This window comes from Rhinichthys klamathensis, unplaced genomic scaffold (genome assembly GCF_029890125.1).
Source record: "Rhinichthys klamathensis goyatoka isolate OS25496 unplaced genomic scaffold, OSU_Roscu_1.1 h1tg000413l_1, whole genome shotgun sequence".
Taxonomy (NCBI): Eukaryota; Metazoa; Chordata; class Actinopteri; order Cypriniformes; family Leuciscidae; genus Rhinichthys; species Rhinichthys klamathensis.
The window spans coordinates 655,001-674,436 of NW_026606913.1; the positions used below are offsets into that span (position 1 = coordinate 655,001).

Sequence of the window (19,436 nt, forward strand, 5' to 3'; positions counted from 1 at the left end):
TCACTCAAACACTCACTCAAACACTCACTCACTCACTCACTCAAACACTCACTCCCTCACTCTCACTCACTCACTCACTCAAACACTCACTCACTCACTCACTCACTCACACACTCACTCAAACACTCATACACTCACTCACTCAAACACTCACTCACTCACTCAAACACTCACTCACTCACTCACTCAAACACTCACTCACTCACTCACTCACTCACTCAGTCACTCACTAACTCAGTCACTCACTAACTCAGTCACTCACTAACTCAGTCACTCACTAACTCAGTCACTCACTCACTCACTCACTCACTCACTCACTCACTCACTCACTCACTCAAACACTCAAACACTCACTCACTCACTCAAACACTCAATCACTCACTCAAACAAACACTCAATCACTCACTCAAACAAACACTCAATCACTCAGTCAGTCAAACACTCTCACTCACTCAAACACTCACTCACTCAAATACTCACTCAAACACTCAATCAAACACTTACTCACTCACTAACTCACTCAAACACTCACTCACTCAAACACTCACTCACTCAAAGACTCACTCAATCACTCACTCACTCACTCACTCACTCACTCACTCACTCACTCAAACACTCACTCAAACACTCACTCACTCACTCAAACACTCACTCACTCACTCACTCACTCAAACACTCACTCACTATAAAAAGGTATCTTTTAGATAATTTCACACTTTTATATCTTGTTTCTTTTTACACAGCTGACCCAGACCTGTTAGGCCAACCCTCTGGATCCGCAGAAGGCTTTGTACTACAACAGGGTAACGAATTCAAATTTTTACATGCTTTCTGACTTAACTGAACCTTGGCTGTATCTCATTTACACTACTAAATTGTTAGATTTTGCTGCATTTGGCCGAGCAGTGGTTTGGGTGGCTCGCCAATGTATTAGATTTCTCCAATACATAAAATAAGTAAGCTTGACCAGAGTTCTTGTAGGGAGAATTTATTGAAGGTTTGTAGTGTAGCAGTCCTTCAGCAGCAATGTTAGCATTTCACCGTTCAATAATCTTAACCCAAAGTTCTGTCTGTGAGACAGAACTTTATACATGAGGACAAATGGGCTACAAACAATAGAAAACTGTTAGGGCCTCCCACAGGAGATCGATCTCCCCTGCAATCTACTCTGTCTTTGTCATTCACACCAATCAGTTTCTATGGGTTCACGCCTTTACAGACACAGATAGAGTTGATTAAATCTAAGGCACAGACACAATGTAAATGAATCTGATGACTGAAAATACAAAATCTTTCAACTACAATAGTCACTTCACCTGGGACAGCCAATTTGTTTTTTTCAAGTATTCCATTCATAGATTATGCTGGTCAGTGGTTGGTTGGTTGCTTTTATTTGTACCCATAGGTAAATTAAGTTCCAGAGAACAAGTTTAGGCAATTTCTCAAACATATAGACGATAACACCAAACACCATACAAACAGAACAAGACACTGAAATCGCACTACAATAATTAATAAGTATAATCAGTGCACTGTAAAGCCAAGAGAAAGCAGGTCAAAGCAAAGCCAAACTTTGCCCTAGTTCTCAAATATGGTCTATACAGACTGCGTTTCATTTACTGTAGCTTAAAGACAATATATGTTGCCTAACTATGCTGTTTCTAACAACATTATTCACCTTAAACAAAAAACAGTTATTTTGACCAAATTTATTAGCTCTATAAACTTTCTCTATTTAATTGTACATTCAATTTAATTCAACATTTTATATAGTTTAGCTTGCTGCAATGATGTGTACGTTTGATAATGTCTGAAACACCTAGGAGTGTCTGAGTTCAGTTTGTTTATATATATAAGAAACAAGTATTGTTTACTTGCTCTGCCCTGGGACATAGAAAGAACAAACATGTATGTCAATTCTTATAAAGGAGTGACATTCCTCTTCAATTGATAGAAAGGTTTAGCTAGTAATTACATTTTTGTAGACTGTCCCACATTGTAAACCTGTGATGTTGACATGAATTCTGACATATTTTTTGAACAGAAGAGACCGTTATGTCCATGTTGGAGGCCATAGGAAAACCTATGGCCATTTGCAGTGAGGAAGAAATGGAGGAGGACAAGGAGGAAGAGCAACACATTGAGCAAAGACATAGGGATGATGAGGGAGTTGAGGAAAAAGAAAGGAAAGTTTACAAAGTTTTAGGAAGGCTAACAGCGCAAGGAAAGAGCTACCAGGTAGATGAAGATGAGTTGAGGAGGAGGGTCAAAGGAGAAAACATGTCCACAAACATGTTCCGAATGTTGATAAGGGTTTGTATTTCTATTATATGCATACATTTAAGTATAAAAGAAGATAGAAAGTCATTTGTAGTTTGCCACTCTGCCCCTCATGGCTATTGATAGGCATGGTACAGTGATGTTTAGAAAGCCCTGCTCTCATGCTTTGCATCTGTGACACTGTACTTGTTCATACATAGGTTGGCAAAAAAGATGTTCCACCCAATGTGCTGCAGCAGCCTAGAAAGGCAAAGACAAAGCTGACAATATTCAGCACTTTAACAGAGGGAGAGGCAGAAGACCTAGCCAAGGGGTTTGGCACGGCACTGGCCAAACATGTCCCGAAAGAGAAACTACTTGCTGGTGAAGGGTTGGTCAAAATCCCTTGCCTCTTCAAATACATATATAATCATATATCATTTTGAATGGTTATATACTTCCTTTATAAAAATCAATAATCAAATATATTCATTATCACATAATAATTTTTATATTCTTGTGCTTGTGAAATTATATTTTCTTAAATGCATGGATGCAAGTAACCAGTTTCTTTTAGGTGCATTCCAATCTTACTTTGAGATTGCACTTAGTACACGCAGGACACGAAGGCCACGTAACCCACAAGGCCGTTTGTCTCTTTCTCTGGGATCAGTAGAAAGGTTAGAGGGTCCTAAAGGCAGCGTGGGCACATATGATTCTTCGCTGGACATATGGTCAAGCTATATTGAGCGTTACTATCAAACTTGAATTGTTGTATTAAAATGTATTCTTTCCAGTATATTTCCTTCCTTGGGAGTAAATGCCAGTGATCTGTTTTTCTCCCAAACGAGTGAATGTTTTAGCATTATGTTTTGGTATACTTAACTGATAATAAGGAGCTCAGACTCTCTTCAGCCTTGATGGGAGCTGTTATTTGCTAGTGTCTGTTATTTGTGTGTGTGTGCGTATGACATTCTATGTAGGTTCTGGACGTTCGGACCAGACACCCCGGCGCCCTTCTCTAACCTGCGAGGCCACCACAGACCTAAATCCAATGAGTGGACGACAACTATCTTTACTAATGGCGATAGGCACCCCTATCTCCTCACATGTGTTAAATTGTTTAGGCTCTTAATGTTTCTTAGCCAATGAGAATCATTCAACCTGTAAGCAATGACGTAGCTTAGACCTTGGAAATGGTATAACTGCTGTGATCTTTGTAACTGTAAGCGAGGCGGCCTACGAACTCCTGTGTGAGTCTTGAAGCTGGCTTCTGCTGATGAAAATGCAAACTATCTTCAGTAAAACTTTTCTTTAATTTTTTATAATTCTGACTCCGGGTCTTCATTCTTCATATCTAGTTCTGGGTCTTTGACTGTATACCCCTTACAGTTATGGTGGAGGATGCGCTGGCAATTGTTCTCGGTGACACCCCTGGCAAATCAACAAACAAGGTAGTAAGCTTTTGTTAATTGTTAGGGCTGTCTGACTGGAAGAGATTTTGAAGGAGAGCGGGAGAGCTTCACTCCGATGAGGCGAGTGAAGCTTCACTCCGATGAGGCGAGTGAAGGAGTAAGTTAATTATACTGCTGACAGTATAAGAAGTCGCTGAGAGCGTCGTTAAGGGTAACGGCAGCAGACAGCGCACACGAAGCGTGCTCTGTGGGGGCCCCGCTGGGCATTACTGGTGTAGCACCACCCCAGCAGGGCACGTCCCTGGGCTAGAGGTCCAGTGGCACCGTAAACCTGCTCAATCTCTTCCATCTCAGATAGGGGATCCCCGAACTTAGTGAAGTGAATCAGGCAGTTAGGGATACTAACAATAATAGGGTTGTTTGCCAGGGATGCATCAGGAACAATTCCGAGAGAAAAATTAAAAAAGTTGTGACCCAAATTGGCATGGACCAGTATATGTAACTGTGATTTTGGAGTATACTTTGCAGTTTCATCACGCAGAAGCCAAGCTGTGTTGTTCAAAGATCGCCGCCTCCATTTCTGCAATAACTTCAGGTGAGTATGAACCATGATTAAGATATGGCAGAAAAATGTAATAACTTAATCAGTAACCTGAAGAGTCCTGAAACAAATAGTGAGACAGGAAAAGCAAACGCTGTAAGCAGCTGTGCTCTAAAGCCCTCACTTTAAATAAATTTGCAGAAATGATTAAGTAAATGGTAGTCAGGATTTTGATTCTGATTGGAAATTTAAACAACATGACTGGCTACAAACAAACAAAGAAACTGAAAAATTAAAATGTTTAGCCTCGTATTGCTTACGATGATTACAAGAAGCAAGTGAAAGAAATTCTGGGTCAGGGATAATTTCCCTCGACAAGCGACTAAAGTTAAACAGACACTTTGTGAAAACAACTTAGAATATTTTGCAGCTTATGAAAATTAATGTTCTGCCAATAATAATGATGAAGATTATGATTGGGTTATTATGATTAAATCCGCCACTGGTGGACTGTAAAAGAATACAGAGAACTGCTTAATCAGTAGCTCTGTTTGCATTCCTGAATGGGACACACTGCTTCAAGGGCGTGCAGTAAGTTGGAGCCGTTGAGGCTGACACATGAACCCACCAGATGACAGAGAGTGTTTTAATGGTGGTCATCAGGACCATTTAATACGTAACTCTAAATTCCCACCGAGAAGGTGTTTAAAAATGTGATAAAATGACAACACATTTCTGGTAATAATGTGAGTTTGAAAGTAGATCAGTGTTTAAATGACGATATTAAAGTTGTCGTCTGAGAAAGAACAAGAGATAAAACAAGGTCAAAAGATTGAAGTCTTAAAGTGAATCCTTTTGAAGAAAAGATCTATAATAGTAATTTTTATAAGTTGATGTAAAATTAATGACTCCAACAAATGTGAGTTGCAAAATATATCAAAGTAACTTAAAGGATGATTGTGTTGTAATTAAACATTTTAAAAAGGTTTTAGATGATATAGAGAGACTAATCTCACAGATGATTTACAATAACTGCAAAAGTATCACAAGCAGAGAGTGCTTGCCTCGTCAAACTTAGTGTGAATCCTAATTGGAGATTGATAAACTCCAAGAGAAAACTGAAGTCAAATATTAAACTATGGTTGAGAACTTGACAATTAAAATTGAGATTGAGAAATGTGAAACGTTATTGAGAACTAGAATAATTATTTTTATGTAAAACAAATAAGCAGAAGCCGTACTGAATTAACAGTTGCTAAATGCTGATTAAACAAACAGCTTGAAAAGTTGACCATGAAAGAACTAGAAGCTGATGTTTTGCTTTCAAAAGATAAGTTTGTTATTGGCTGTAATGAAACAGTTTGCTTATCTGAATCTGATGTGTGCTGTGGCTGAAACTGCCAGTGCAACAGACTCAATCTGAGTGGAAATTTGTAATGCCTAAATTTCCTGATGTGTGGGCAAAAGACAAATATAAATAATATGTTTATTTGAAACCGTATGTAATATCTGGCAAAGATGCCTTAAGCTGGGATAGAGTTAAAAGATGATAGATAAATGTTTGATGTTAGAAGTATATGAGAGAGCAGTGTACCATCCAATAGAGTCTCAGAGTCTCTCTCATTCAATGAGTCAGCTAAAAACTGGTATCTGTGATAATGTGTAAAGCACAGTGTTTCAGTTGAAGGATCATAGACACAGAGATGTTTTAAAAATAAAACTGAATGACTTTAAAGAAGTATTTAAAATAATAATACAGATAGAGATGACATTTTGATTAGGTTAATTTAGGACCAGTAACTTCTTTGTCTGATCTTAGTCCCCACCATGAAACGGGGGAGGGGCCGACGGAAATGTACACTGAATGTACGGTTGTGATCTGAATTCACTGAGTATAATCCAAGTAGCTAGGTTGCTGCTTTTAAGATAGTTAATGGATTTAAGTGATTAAATACTGTTGTTCTGACCTGTCTCCCTATGTGAACACTATTAGGCAATCCGAATGGCTCTGGTGACTCTTGAACGTGCCTTTCCTAAGCTCTAGAAAACAGCTGAGTTCTGTTGAAGCAAACAGCCTGTGATGGGAAAGAGCGGTCACCAGTGGGCACGAGTGGCTACTCAATGACGGGTAAGACCTTCTATTGGCCAGACAGGGGGCAACCCAAGCCAGAGTGGATCACGTAAAGTCACTGGGCATCTCAAGATGGAGGTGTTTATGTGAGAAAGGTATGAGAGTGGAGCGGATGACTGTGAGGCCAGCAGCATCCTTTATCGTTAGGGCGGATGAGCTGTGAGGAGTTACAGACAGTCTGACCCCGAAACGTGAGTGTTCCTCGAATACCAATCACCAGAAACCGCATTCATTGTATGGCTTGTTTTTTTATTGTGACAAGCGTCTGCAAATATGCCAGGGGAAAACACCCTGATGGAGATTATAGATAAAGGGCTAACAGGAGTGGGCGAGCAGGAGCCAGCTGAGGCCATTGAGTGATTCCCATTAGTTGTTGTGGAGACAGTAGCAAAACTTTTTATGTACTGGTTTGCCTTATGGGCAAGGAAAATCATAGTGTTGATTTTGAACTAATAGGTCTATGACATAGTTTTAACTCCTGAAGGTCGTTAGACATGGTGGTGGCTAAAGATGAAGACAGCTTTTGTAGATTTGAGAAAAGTCTGGATAACAAGGTGAATGGTCAAAGGTTATTGTAATTAATTTAATATTACATTATGTCTAAGTTACAGCCTTAGAAGGCTGTTGAAAAAGATTATTTATTTATAGTGAGAGAGACTGCTTGAGCAGAGGAAGGGATGGTAACTGTGTCTGTCTTTCCATTATTGGCCTGCTAGAGCAAGCTGAAGCAAAATAATGATAATGAAACAAAACAACCCAGCTGACCTTGTTAAATTCTAATGAATAATGAACAAGACATGCTTTGAAACTGGTTGGGAGACCATGTAAAATTAGGTAGAAGCTACCGGAAAATGGGAAGTTTAAAATCTTATTTAAAATTTAAATCTTTTAGCAATAATATAAAGATAAGGAATAAACAAAAGCTTTATTAAGCAGAATGGGGAACGATCCTATATTTAAGTGGTAAAATAATGACTGAAATGATGATGTGAATTTGTTTTATTTTATTTCTATTTTTGAAACAAACAAAAAAGGGTATAAGATGTTATACAATTAAAATGGTACATGCTATGTGACTGTAAACTGAAGGATGATTTCAGTAAAGACTTAAAGTGCTTACATCGATTATTATGGGTCTTAATTATTAATATTTTATTGTTTGTTGTTTATTTTTAGTTAGACAACCATTGTGTTTTAAACCTAAAGGGTCTATAAAAGGGGTAGTGAAAATAATGGATTAACCATCCAACTTTGTTTATAATAAAAGGATTTGGAAATCATAATTTTATAAATAAAAAAAACTAGTGCATATATTCTGGTACTCATGATTATAGACAATGTCTTTATTTAGGATCTGAGTAGTGACTGTGGATCTAGCCCATGCTAGGAATACAGCAATAGTGCTTGCTTATTTAGCCTGGCTTCCAAAGAAAAAATATGTACTTGTTTCGTAATCAGTTATGTGTTTTATAAAATTTTAACCTGACTGATAAACTGAGGAAGAATGACATTGATGTCCTGTTGTGAGTGGAAGGTGGGAGAGCCTCTTAATGGGGACTGGAATTTTTAGTATCCAGCATGTCCATGACGAGGTGAAGAGACAAGTGTGACCCGGCAGGGGAGCATGCGTCACCACTCCTCCCTTCCGTAGTGACCTCACTGGTTAGACCAGACGTGGCGGTATTGGACCCCACATTGGTCTAAAACGGGGGACTGAAGGGTTGGTCAAAATCCCTTGCCTCTTCAAATACATATATAATCATATATCATTTTGAATGGTTATATACTTCCTTTATAAAAATCAATAATCAAATATATTCATTATCACATAATAATTTTTATATTCTTGTGCTTGTGAAATTATATTTTCTTAAATGCATGGATGCAAGTAACCAGTTTCTTTTAGGTGCATTCCAATCTTACTTTGAGATTGCACTTAGTACACGCAGGACACGAAGGCCACGTAACCCACAAGGCCGTTTGTCTCTTTCTCTGGGATCAGTAGAAAGGTTAGAGGGTCCTAAAGGCAGCGTGGGCACATATGATTCTTCGCTGGACATATGGTCAAGCTATATTGAGCGTTACTATCAAACTTGAATTGTTGTATTAAAATGTATTCTTTCCAGTATATTTCCTTCCTTGGGAGTAAATGCCAGTGATCTGTTTTTCTCCCAAACGAGTGAATGTTTTAGCATTATGTTTTGGTATACTTAACTGATAATAAGGAGCTCAGACTCTCTTCAGCCTTGATGGGAGCTGTTATTTGCTAGTGTCTGTTATTTGTGTGTGTGTGCGTATGACATTCTATGTAGGTTCTGGACGTTCGGACCAGACACCCCGGCGCCCTTCTCTAACCTGCGAGGCCACCACAGACCTAAATCCAATGAGTGGACGACAACTATCTTTACTAATGGCGATAGGCACCCCTATCTCCTCACATGTGTTAAATTGTTTAGGCTCTTAATGTTTCTTAGCCAATGAGAATCATTCAACCTGTAAGCAATGACGTAGCTTAGACCTTGGAAATGGTATAACTGCTGTGATCTTTGTAACTGTAAGCGAGGCGGCCTACGAACTCCTGTGTGAGTCTTGAAGCTGGCTTCTGCTGATGAAAATGCAAACTATCTTCAGTAAAACTTTTCTTTAATTTTTTATAATTCTGACTCCGGGTCTTCATTCTTCATATCTAGTTCTGGGTCTTTGACTGTATACCCCTTACACTGGAATACCCGAAGAGGACATGCCAGCAACACTGTAAGTGTGTCTGTGTAAGTCCCCTACCTGTATGTGGTGTCTTGTCTTAGAATATCTTGATGTCTACACCCTCATTTTATTTATACACGCCGAATCACTACTTTCTGGTCTCTGACTGTATATGTAATTCTATGCTACACTGACTCCATATCACACAAGCCCCTTCACACAGCGCGTTGATCCCGGGAAATTGCCAAAGTGCCTCCTGTGTGAACGCAAACACGACCCGGGATTGATCCCAGGTTGGGGACCTAGTAACATTGCCGGTATCAGTCCCGGAATGCGCTCTGTGTGAACAAAATCCATAATCAATGCCGTAAGATGCGTCTCGTAGTGATGACGCTGAAGCTGGGATCGTTCGCCAGCTAGTGAAACAGTACTTAATGCGCTAGTTTATGATCGAATCAGAGAAAAAAATGCACTAGCGAGAGAAATCGCAGCTCATAAGCAAACTTAAGACGCTGGAGACATTACATGTCACATCGATATCACGTGTCTTTACGGGTTGATTCCGGAAAAAACCTGGCAGTGTGAATGAACCAAAATCAAACAATCCCGGGTCACATTATCCGTGTATTTTTCGGAATCTATGTGTGAAAGGGGCTATATAGTGTATCCAGTCGTTAAGTCTGACGTCACACGTGACGTTTAGCCTCTTCCGGGTCCAAGCACAATAACAATAGCAGAACGTGTTAATTTATTTACGATCACGTCCTCCTTTAGTGAGGCACCCTTGCCGGTGAAAGTTTATTCATTCGTTTAAGATTTTTAACTTGCCTTATCAACTGCAGCCATTTCCTCTTCACTTTCTCAGCACAGGGAAAGCAAAAGTAAAATGACAGTTGAATGTCACTTGCTTTTTTAAACGATCTATTTAAACAACATGGGACACAGCACTGCAGCATGGTAAAACTCGGCGAAAGCGATAGGTAGGTAGAGAGGACCCGGAAACAGTATTATCAGAGAGTGGTTATGTCACTTAACAACCAGATAGGATTGCTGGCCTCTGAGGTCATATTAGGAAATTATGGTAGCAGCGTGGATCAGGACAGATCTTAAAGTACAAATGTAGGGTGCATTGACGTTCTAGTACTGTTCGGTTGACAGAAAATAAAATCTTCTTGGAGATTATTTTCCCTCTGTTAAACTTAATTGGCCTAATATGCATTTTAATCTAACATTACCATTGTACAAACTTTTTCAGCCTGCTGTCTAGTCCCTGTATCAAGAGGTCAATTAATCAAAATGAGAATGATAATGTCATGCATATTGCAATTCCATATTATCCTCAAGTCTAGGTCACCTTCCTTCATTTATATAGCGCTTTTAACAATATGGGGCTTGGCTATGATGCAACAGAGTAACAATTCCGAGTAGTAACATGAACATTTTAATTTATTTACAGGAGGAGCATTGAACAAATGAAAAGTAATGTGGAAAACCTTGGTCCTGAATCTGAGCTGGATTTGGCCACCCACCGCTTTGGGCCTACAGCAGCTGAGGTTTTCTTTTCCTTTTTAGAGGACTCGATGAAATGAACAGTACCCATGTTCCTGCACACATGTTCTAATGTGGCTGTTATCAGCTTATTTCTAAACAAAAAAGAAAAGTTCATTACTTTATTTGATATTTGACAAGGCTTTTATTTTCATAGTCAATTGTTTTATAGTAACTTTTACTAGATTACTGGAGGACTCATAGTGGAGAACAAGTACAATGTTTGATAAAATGGCAAAACTGCATTTGAATAAAAAGTACTTTTCAAACCTTATTTGTATTATCTTTTTGGACCACTGATTGCTTTGTGTTTTCTTCTTGATTTAATAGGAAAACTTGATGTGACATCTGTCCTCGTCTCTGAGGCAGTGTTTCTGTCAGTCTTTCTTTTTCGGTTTGCAAATAGTGGGCGTATTTTACGTGACTTGTCCTCATCACAAAGTCGCACAAATCTTTTAAAGTTTATATTTTCTTCCTTTGTTTGCACTTCTAGTTCATTGACTTTATGGGCAATGTCCTCAGGAATTCTCTCCCAGGTCTGTAAAGTCTTCAATATGCTTTCCAGTTTCCTGATAGTTGTACTACGCCTATCTTCATCTGCAATTTCATTCTGTATAGGCTCCACTGAAATGTTAATTGCATGTTTTGATGTTGTCTCATTCATCTCATTTAAAAGTCCCTTTGCAAGTAGTAGACAAGCACATTTTTTATGATATGAGAAAGTACAGCAGTCACATAAATTCGTCACTATACATGGTTTTGATACTGCTCTTCCAAATAAGCTTTCAACCTCTAGTGTTTTTTGAGGCTTTGTAGAAATGCTATACTTATTCTTTTGTATCAAGTTGTTGGCATGGGCTTGCAGTTGTGTGTCCATATCTGGAAAGGTCTCACCATCCCCACAAGTGAGAAGACTTAATAAAATGAGATGCTTACATGTATGTCCCCTTGTACCAGCGAGACAATTGCAGAACTGCTCTGCAGGGCATACACAGTAAACTACATGTGGATTATTTTCAGATGGAACATTGTATACGTATGTTTCTGTTGAAGCTGCAGTAACTGCTGTGGCCCAACCATTGTCTAGCATCCTCTGAGCGGACTTCTTTATTTCTTCCATTTTACATTCCAGAGGGTTATGGACCCTCCCAGCAGACTGCAAATCCTGTATTATGTTAAAGTACGTGTCAGTCTTGTTTAGTAGCACATCAATCAAATGATCCAATCTACGATTCCGGATGCCACAGAGGAATTGGTATTTTAAACGGTGGAAGAAGCTATAAAGGAAATGAAAGCAGAGAGATCAGTATGTTGAATGAGGAACAGCAACAGGTTTGAAAAAATACAATGTACTCTTTAACAAATTAAAAAATACGCAAAACACCGTGCTAGCTTTCAGTTAGCCCACTAATAAATGAGGTGAACATGCATAAAAACGTATACCGTTCTATTAGATTGTTTGTTTCTGAGTCTCCATGCTTATAACATCTTCCGAAGTTAGACCACAGACGACCAATTGGCTCCCAGTGGTTCCTAAAGTACTTGCAGACATCTTTTAAGTTCTTAAACTGGCAGTGAAACATCTCAGCTTTTTTCTTGAATTCATGTTCCTGTAAAAATGGACAAGGAAAATGATGTTGTTTTATGTTATTAGTGTAAGAACTGAATTTATAGGTCATAAAGGTAATCCTCGACATAGACCTCAACCCTAGTGTGTGCAGTTAGTGTACTGAGAATGTCATGTTCTTGACTGATTATACTACAGCCATTTAGGCCTATATGAATGATAATAGAATAAACAAACATACTGATTCTATTTGCAGTAAATAAAACAATGATCCACCTCAAAGTATAGGCTGAAATAATTTATGTTTGTATATTATAACATAAAAAATGCAAGGGTACTTATGTAAACTTTTGAACGGGGTCATAATCATAAATTTAGCTATTGTTTTCTGTTGAGGACTTTATGTAAATATCTGTTAAGTGAAATATCTTATTCAGGACAGAACTAAAATAAAAAAATGTATGATCCTGTAATATAAGATACCCCATTCAATCTCGGAATTAAACTTCGTAGGTGGTAATATCGTGCACCTTGCACGAAAACTGGCCAAAAAGCTAACAGGATTTAATGGTCCAGAGGTCACAAATAAAGTGTGGCAAATCTTTTATACTATTTTTTTGGTTTTCTTGGATCTACGCTCTGCAAGAAGTTGTTTATTCATCTGTTCGCTTTTCCATTCTTTCTTTTTCCCTCTTATTCTGTTAAAATAATAACATTTTGTAGATACTGACCACACATTGCTTGCTACCATTGAGAAAAAAACAAAAACACTGCAAGCTATAATTGCTCTATAAAACAAATGAAAAGTAACACACCGTGGAACAGGATTTCAGCTCCGACATTAACTGCATGATGTGTGCTCTCGAATCTGCCTTTTCAGGTCCACTCACTCCAGATTCAGATCTTGACAGCCAACGAGTTACTGCCTGCGTGTAATAAATGGTGGGGAAATATAAAATGATGTATTTAAACTGGTGAGACCTTCAAATAGTCTAATGCATTTGTACACAATTGTTGCTGCCATCAATTGATCGCAATAATACTAGCCAGTTACAGTGAACTCGAACCACATTAAAAATGTAAATATGTTATTGCTTTAGCAATCCCATATGTTTATAATTCCAACAATACATTAAAATTATATGGCAAAAAAATACCAGTTTACAATATCAAGTAGCATTAACAGGCTGTTTTGTACAGCTACAAATAACTAGAAGTGGATGACACAAGAAGTCTTGCAGCTTTAAGTTACAAACGACTGTTTAAGATTTACAACAAAATGACCTTCATTTTTAGGCCATTCATATTATTCTCACTAAACCTTACATGTCATCTAGTAACCAAAAAATGTAACTGTTGTTTTTGATTGAAATTTTAGCACAACAATAATAGATTTATATTGCAAAATAAGCAAAAATCAAAGCAGTCTCCATTCAATCTTAACTTAGTACTTACTTGGGTTACATGGTACCAACAAAGGAGAACATGTGACTCGTTGAATACCTTACGGATAGCATTGATTTCAGCCTGGTCTTTATCAACCATAAAGCACCTAATGAAAATAAGGTAACACTTTACAATAAGGTTCATTAGTTAACATGGAGATAACACCTACTGTAGGCTAATCATAGAATGCAGTTAAGAAATCAATACAAGTTTGTTCTGGTTCATAGAAGAAAAAAAATTAAGTTGAATTCATAAATTGAATAATGAACCTAATATAAAGGCATGCATAAGAAGTTTAATTTTAAGGAACTGTGTACCAAAACGTTATGTAATAATATTCATTTAATTTGTTTACCGGTATATCTATTTGTATTACCTTGGAGCTACAGGAAATGTTGGTTTCAGCTTTTCCAGTGCCAGCTGAAGCATGGCCTGCTTTTCATTTCCCAAGATGATATAGGCAATGGGTATGCCATGACCATGACTGTCCCTGACAACTAATGTAAATAAAGGAAAGCCATACTGGTTGACGCCATGTGTTGCATCCATAAAAACAATATCTCTTCCATATTCTTGAAGGTTGTCTCTCATGGATGGTGTTTGTAGAACTATAACTAGATCTGTTTGTGGACTGTAAGGCTGATAAAAAATAACACTGTCTCTGAAAGCGCCCTCAAGAAGTTGTGTTGTACTATTGGCATCATCTTTGTGTTGCTGATTTTTTCGCATCATACATGTCCGAATATTTTCAATGTCTTTTGGGGTAACAAAATATGCTCGGTTGTTGAGATCAGTATGCCCTTGTTCCTTTGACCATTCGTGTGATTTTAAGAGAATTGTACCTGGCTTAACACCAAGAGATATTAAATCTTGAATATGCTTGACCAGCTCTTGACTAATTTTTTCTGAGTGACCCTCAGAAGAACTTGTTGGGTCATGTCCTGAATGAATCCTGTAAATCCTTTCAACTATAACAAGTTTGTTGAGCCAGTCTGTCCTCTTTTTAAAGGAAACATAGGCCTTACATCCTTTGGCCCTTCGACTTCGGGGTGTGCATGTTCCAGAGCGTTTACATGTAAACAAGAAATATCCATTTTTCTGATTTTGCAGACTTGCAGAATTCACACTCCTGAAGTTGGCATCTTTGGACGCATTTATGGTAGAGAGCCTTTCTTGAATAAATTCAAAAGCATCCAAATCCTTTTCTAAAACATGGACTGTTATATCGGTCTCTTTTTTGTTTCCTTTAAATCTCTCCTCTTTGTATACAGATGTCTTTATAAATTCCTCCATATTTGATGTTCAACCTAAAAAGAAAAGACACAAAAAATTAGGCTAAAAACATAAATAATGTAAAGACCTAAAAATCCATGATAATCTCATGAAAGTACTGTAAGCTATTTGTTTAAACATTGGAGTAAAACCAAGATGTTACGTACAAGTTAACATTCATATGATGGTCTGAGGACAACATCATGTAACAGAATAAATCAGTGATGACTTGAGGTTAACATATTAATATGATGGTCTGAGGACAACATCATGTAACAATAAATCAGTGATAACTTGAGGTTAACATATTAATATGATGGTCTGAGGACAACATCATGTAACAATAAATCAGTGATAACTTGAGGTTAACATATTAATATGATGGTCTGAGGACAACATCATGTAACAATAAATCAGTGATGACTTGAGGTTAACATATTAATATGATGGTCTGAGGACAACATCATGTAACAGAATAAATCAGTGATGACTTGAGGTTAACATATTAATATGATGGTCTGAGGACAACATCATGTAACAGAATAAATCAGTGATGACTTGAGGTTAACATATTAATATGATGGTCTGAGGACAACATCATGTAACAGAATAAATCAGTGATGACTTGAGGTCAACATATTAATATGATGGTCTGAGGACAACATCATGTAACAGAATAAATCAGTGATGACTTGAGGTTAACATATTAATATGATGGTCTGAGGACAACATCATGTAACAGAATAAATCAGTGATGACTTGAGGTTAACATATTAATATGATGGTCTGAGGACAACATCATGTAACAGAATAAATCAGAGACGACTTGAGGTTAACATATTAATATGATGGTCTGAGGACAACATCATGTAACAGAATAAATCAGAGATGACTTGAGGTTAACATATTAATATGATGGTCTGAGGACAACATCATGTAACAGAATAAATCAGTGATGACTTGAGGTTAACATATTAATATGATGGTCTGAGGACAACATCATGTAACAGAATAAATCAGAGATGACTTGAGGTTAACATATTAATATGATGGTCTGAGGACAACATCATGTAACAGAATAAATCAGTGATGACTTGAGGTCAACATATTAATATGATGGTCTGAGGACAACATCATGTAACAGAATAAATCAGAGACGACTTGAGGTTAACATATTAATATGATGGTCTGAGGACAACATCATGTAACAGAATAAATCAGTGATGACTTGAGGTTAACATATTAATATGATGGTCTGAGGACAACATCATGTAACAGAATAAATCAGTGATGACTTGAGGTTAACATATTAATATGATGGTCTGAGGACAACATCATGTAACAGAATAAATCAGTGATGACTTGAGGTTAACATATTAATATGATGGTCTAAGGACAACATCATTTAACAGAATAAATCAGTGATGACTTGAGGTTAACATATTAATATGATGGTCTGAGGACAACATCAGAAATAAGCTAATTCAAACGTTTCTCCCTGAGTCGTCTTTTTTTTTGTAGCTAGGCACACTATAAAAACTATACGTTAAACATCTAAACAGTATTTTCATCTTCTATTGTTTTTATTTTTTGAGCCAGAACGTCAGCGATGCTGATCAATTTTGCCTGGCAATTTTACTGTTAAGCACGTCAACATATGCGTTATAGCGTTATATTACTTCAATGGTGGAAAAATGCTAACGTTATTCAAAAAACAAATATGTTTAGTCATAGTAAAAGACTGCTGTTAATTAATAGGAGAATGTAAAAAGCCGTTGGTCTTACCTTGTAACTTGTGCACTTGTTGGCAGGGGTGTGTTTTTTTTTTTTTTTTTTTTTTTTAAATTTGGCGGACTCGATGGGGGGCACACGGTGATGACATCATAAACGTTGATTGGCTGAGGCAGTTGTTGTCCCAGGCTCATCATAAAGATATTGGTCTCAGGACAGCTCCCACTTGGCAAAATCAGGACGAGCGAATTTCATTGGCAGGAAGACATTCACCTCTCCGATTACAACACGAAACATCATCTTAAAACTTCTTAGAAGCTCTATAAAGAGATTATACTTGCACAAGTTATGTTATGGTCTGTCTCTGTGTGTTGAGGCATTCCTATACGGCCCTGTCTGGCCGCGTGAGCTGAGTCCTTTGTGTGTGAGGAAGCGTCACGTGGGCTGCTTGGCGCGCGTGTTGAGCAGAGGTTTAAAATCTTGGAGGTAACATTACCAAAGAAAATAGATCGGCTAAGTTCGCCTCCTTTCCTGGGAGGTGAACTTGGTAGGACACTTAAGAAAAAGACGAAACTTTTAGACGAAACAAAAAAACAAAAAGGGATTTCCCGAGGGGAAATCGAGTCAACGACTACATTGTTCAGCAGACGAGGAGACCAGCAGAGTAAGAGAGCGAGCGAAGGGGAGAAGCGTCATTTATCACTTTTGGAGAAATCCAGCCTCTTCCTGTTGGCTTGGCCAATTAGAGGGTTGGAAGTTTACAGGCGGGACTTTGGGTTTATGGCCCTTTGTCTCCAGAGAGAGACATCTGAAACCCTAATTTCGTCGGTTGTTTAAGAGAAGAATCTTCACAATTCTTATAATACTAATGTGTCACAAAGTTTAGCAAAATGTAATGTCAATTAACAAATGGGGAACGAAGATTGGAGTTTATCGAGACCAAACTTGCCACAAATGGATTTGGTTAAACATTAGTTGGCAAAGTTTGAAACATTATCCAATTAGAGTTGTCGAGAAACATAGACCAAACCACAGAAAGGCAACTCATGAAATAGGGAACTTAGATACATCGTTCATACAATTCTCAAGTGGATATATAATAGCATATTAGGGGTGGTTAATCGGTCTGATTTCCCGATTCGATTCGATTACGATTATTGAAGTCCCGATTCGATTACAGTCGATTTTCGATTATTAGCGATTCTCGATTAGCGATTATTGATTTTTAGCAATTCTCGATTAGCGATTATTGATTTTCCATTTCACAACAGTAAACGAAAATAGGGTGGTGATGGCGCAGTGGATTAGACACATGCCTTTGGTGTGAGAGACCTAGGTTCGAATCCACTGTGAGACACCAATGTGTCCCTGAGCAAGACACTTAACCCCTAGTTGCTCCAGAGGCGTGCGACCTCTGACATATATAGCAATTGTAAGTCGCTTTGGATAAAAGCGTCAGCAAAATGAATAAATGTAAAAATGTAAATGTAAATACACTACAAAGTGATTGCAGTATTTAAAAAAAAGTCAGCTGCTGAATTACTTAATTCTTTTATTGAGTAACAATAAAAGTTAAGTGTTCTGTAGAACACAAATAAATACATCACATTGTGTTGTGACTCAAGTTTAACTAAACAATAACAAATAAATTAAAGGCTTGTTCACTTTAGGAAGTAGATCAGAACCAACAACATACTGTAGTATGTAGTACAGAAGTATGTAATTTTCTTCTAGAAAGACAAGGTGTTGTTCAGGTGGAGGAACTGTACTGAAGAACACAGTGACAAAAACACACTAACTTGTGTAATCACACAACATGAGTAATCATGTTGTACTAAACCTTAAGAATCTGGTCATTCCAGAGCTATGAATGAGGAAGACCAGCTGGTCCACATGTTGTGGCGTGAGTGTGCTCCGTTGTGCTGACACGATGTCTCCCGCAGTGGAGAACACTCTCTCTGCAGCAACACTCGTACCTGGGATACATAAATATCGTTTGGCCAGTTTAGCTAGGAGAGGATACACATGATGGTTGGTGCGCCACCACTCAAGGGGGTCATCGGTGAGAGGAAGTGAAGGGGCCCCCAGATACATGCGAACCTCTTCCTCAGCCCTGGTGTGTGCCGACTTGGGCTCTGCTGTGGTGACAGCGACATTAAATGTTTGGCCCAGCAGTGCAGTCAGAGAAGATGGTCTTGAGGTAGAGGGCGTGGAAGGGCCATCTTCTTCATCCAGCTTCAGGGCTTCGTCGCAAACCTTCTGAACTGCATCATCCTCCTCACCGTCATCATGCCCCTCAGCCATGTCATCACCTTCCCCCTCAGGGACTTCAGCCTCTTGCCTCATCAACTAACACAGGGAAGCAGTGAAATAAGACAGAAAGCATACAAAGCACACAACTGATACAAAGCATTCCATTAATCAGATCATTAATTAATCATTCTCTAAAAAAAGTAGAATTATTAATATCAAAAGAGAGAATACCTCGAGGGATGATGCAGCCTCTGTAGTCACTCTGCTGTATGTCTCCACTTTTTCATCCTCTGAAAGGAATGGGAGAGCTTTAAAGCGAGGATCCAGGCAAGATGCTGTATGGAGTGTGTGCTTCTCTTTTGTATCTCTTCCTCAAATCTTCCCGGATAGCATGCTTGATTTCCCGGGTCATTGGATCATCCTCTGGTGCAGGGGTGAAGTCGGCCAGGAGCTGTGTGTGTAGTGGGGCGATGATTGAGAGAGTAGGCATGGTTTCCTCAGACATTGTGGTGGTGGCCAATTTCATGGGCTTGAGGGTCTTCACAAGGTGTTCAGCGCCGGACACGTCTC

The 19,436-nt window shown here is 38.3% G+C and overlaps 3 protein-coding genes across 3 annotated transcripts in view; 1 reads left to right on the plus strand and 2 right to left on the minus strand.

Annotated features, from left to right (window-relative positions):
* The window catches only part of LOC130070684 (uncharacterized), a 17,209-nt gene extending 6,338 nt beyond the window's left edge, over positions 1-10,871 (plus strand). The window contains exons 10-12 of the mRNA XM_056235169.1: positions 744-803; positions 2,481-2,643; positions 10,506-10,871. Coding sequence (XP_056091144.1) covers positions 744-803; positions 2,481-2,524 — 104 coding nt within the window. The 3' untranslated portion in view covers positions 2,525-2,643; positions 10,506-10,871. The remainder of the gene's footprint in view (positions 1-743; positions 804-2,480; positions 2,644-10,505) is intronic.
* LOC130070671 (uncharacterized) lies at positions 4,986-14,815 on the minus strand. The gene is made up of 6 exons (XM_056235152.1): positions 13,987-14,815; positions 13,620-13,716; positions 12,980-13,090; positions 12,041-12,207; positions 11,018-11,874; positions 4,986-5,011 (listed from the first exon to the last, which is right to left on the minus strand). Exons 1-6 carry the CDS (start codon positions 14,340-14,342, stop codon positions 4,986-4,988), a joined length of 1,614 nt encoding a protein of 537 aa, XP_056091127.1. The 5' UTR covers positions 14,343-14,815.
* A 41-nt stretch (positions 14,816-14,856) lies between these two features.
* LOC130070673 (E3 SUMO-protein ligase ZBED1-like) lies at positions 14,857-19,222 on the minus strand. The gene is made up of 3 exons (XM_056235153.1): positions 19,098-19,222; positions 18,454-18,962; positions 14,857-14,917 (listed from the first exon to the last, which is right to left on the minus strand). The coding sequence occupies exons 2-3, from the start codon at positions 18,957-18,959 to the stop codon at positions 14,857-14,859; spliced, it is 567 nt and encodes a 188-aa protein (XP_056091128.1). The 5' UTR covers positions 18,960-18,962; positions 19,098-19,222.
* Positions 19,223-19,436: the final 214 nt, after the last annotated feature.

Bases quoted from the DNA above. Each gene is read 5' to 3' on its own strand.
- LOC130070671 (XM_056235152.1), bottom strand. From the start codon at position 14,342: ATGATGCGAAAAAATCAGCAACACAAAGATGATGCCAATAGTACAACA. The intron at 13,091-13,619 runs GTAAGTACTAAG...TATTACACGCAG, and splicing joins GTTGGTACCATGTAACCCAA to GCAGTAACTCGTTGGCTGTC. The intron at 5,012-11,017 runs GTAAAATACGCC...GTTCTTTCTCAG, and splicing joins TTGTGATGAGGACAAGTCAC to ACGACAACTTTAATATCGTC.
- LOC130070673 (XM_056235153.1), bottom strand. From the start codon at position 18,959: ATGAGGCAAGAGGCTGAAGTCCCTGAGGGGGAAGGTGATGACATGGCT. The intron at 14,918-18,453 runs GTTTAGTACAAC...TTTTCTTTTTAG, and splicing joins GGAATGACCAGATTCTTAAG to GTTGAACATCAAATATGGAG.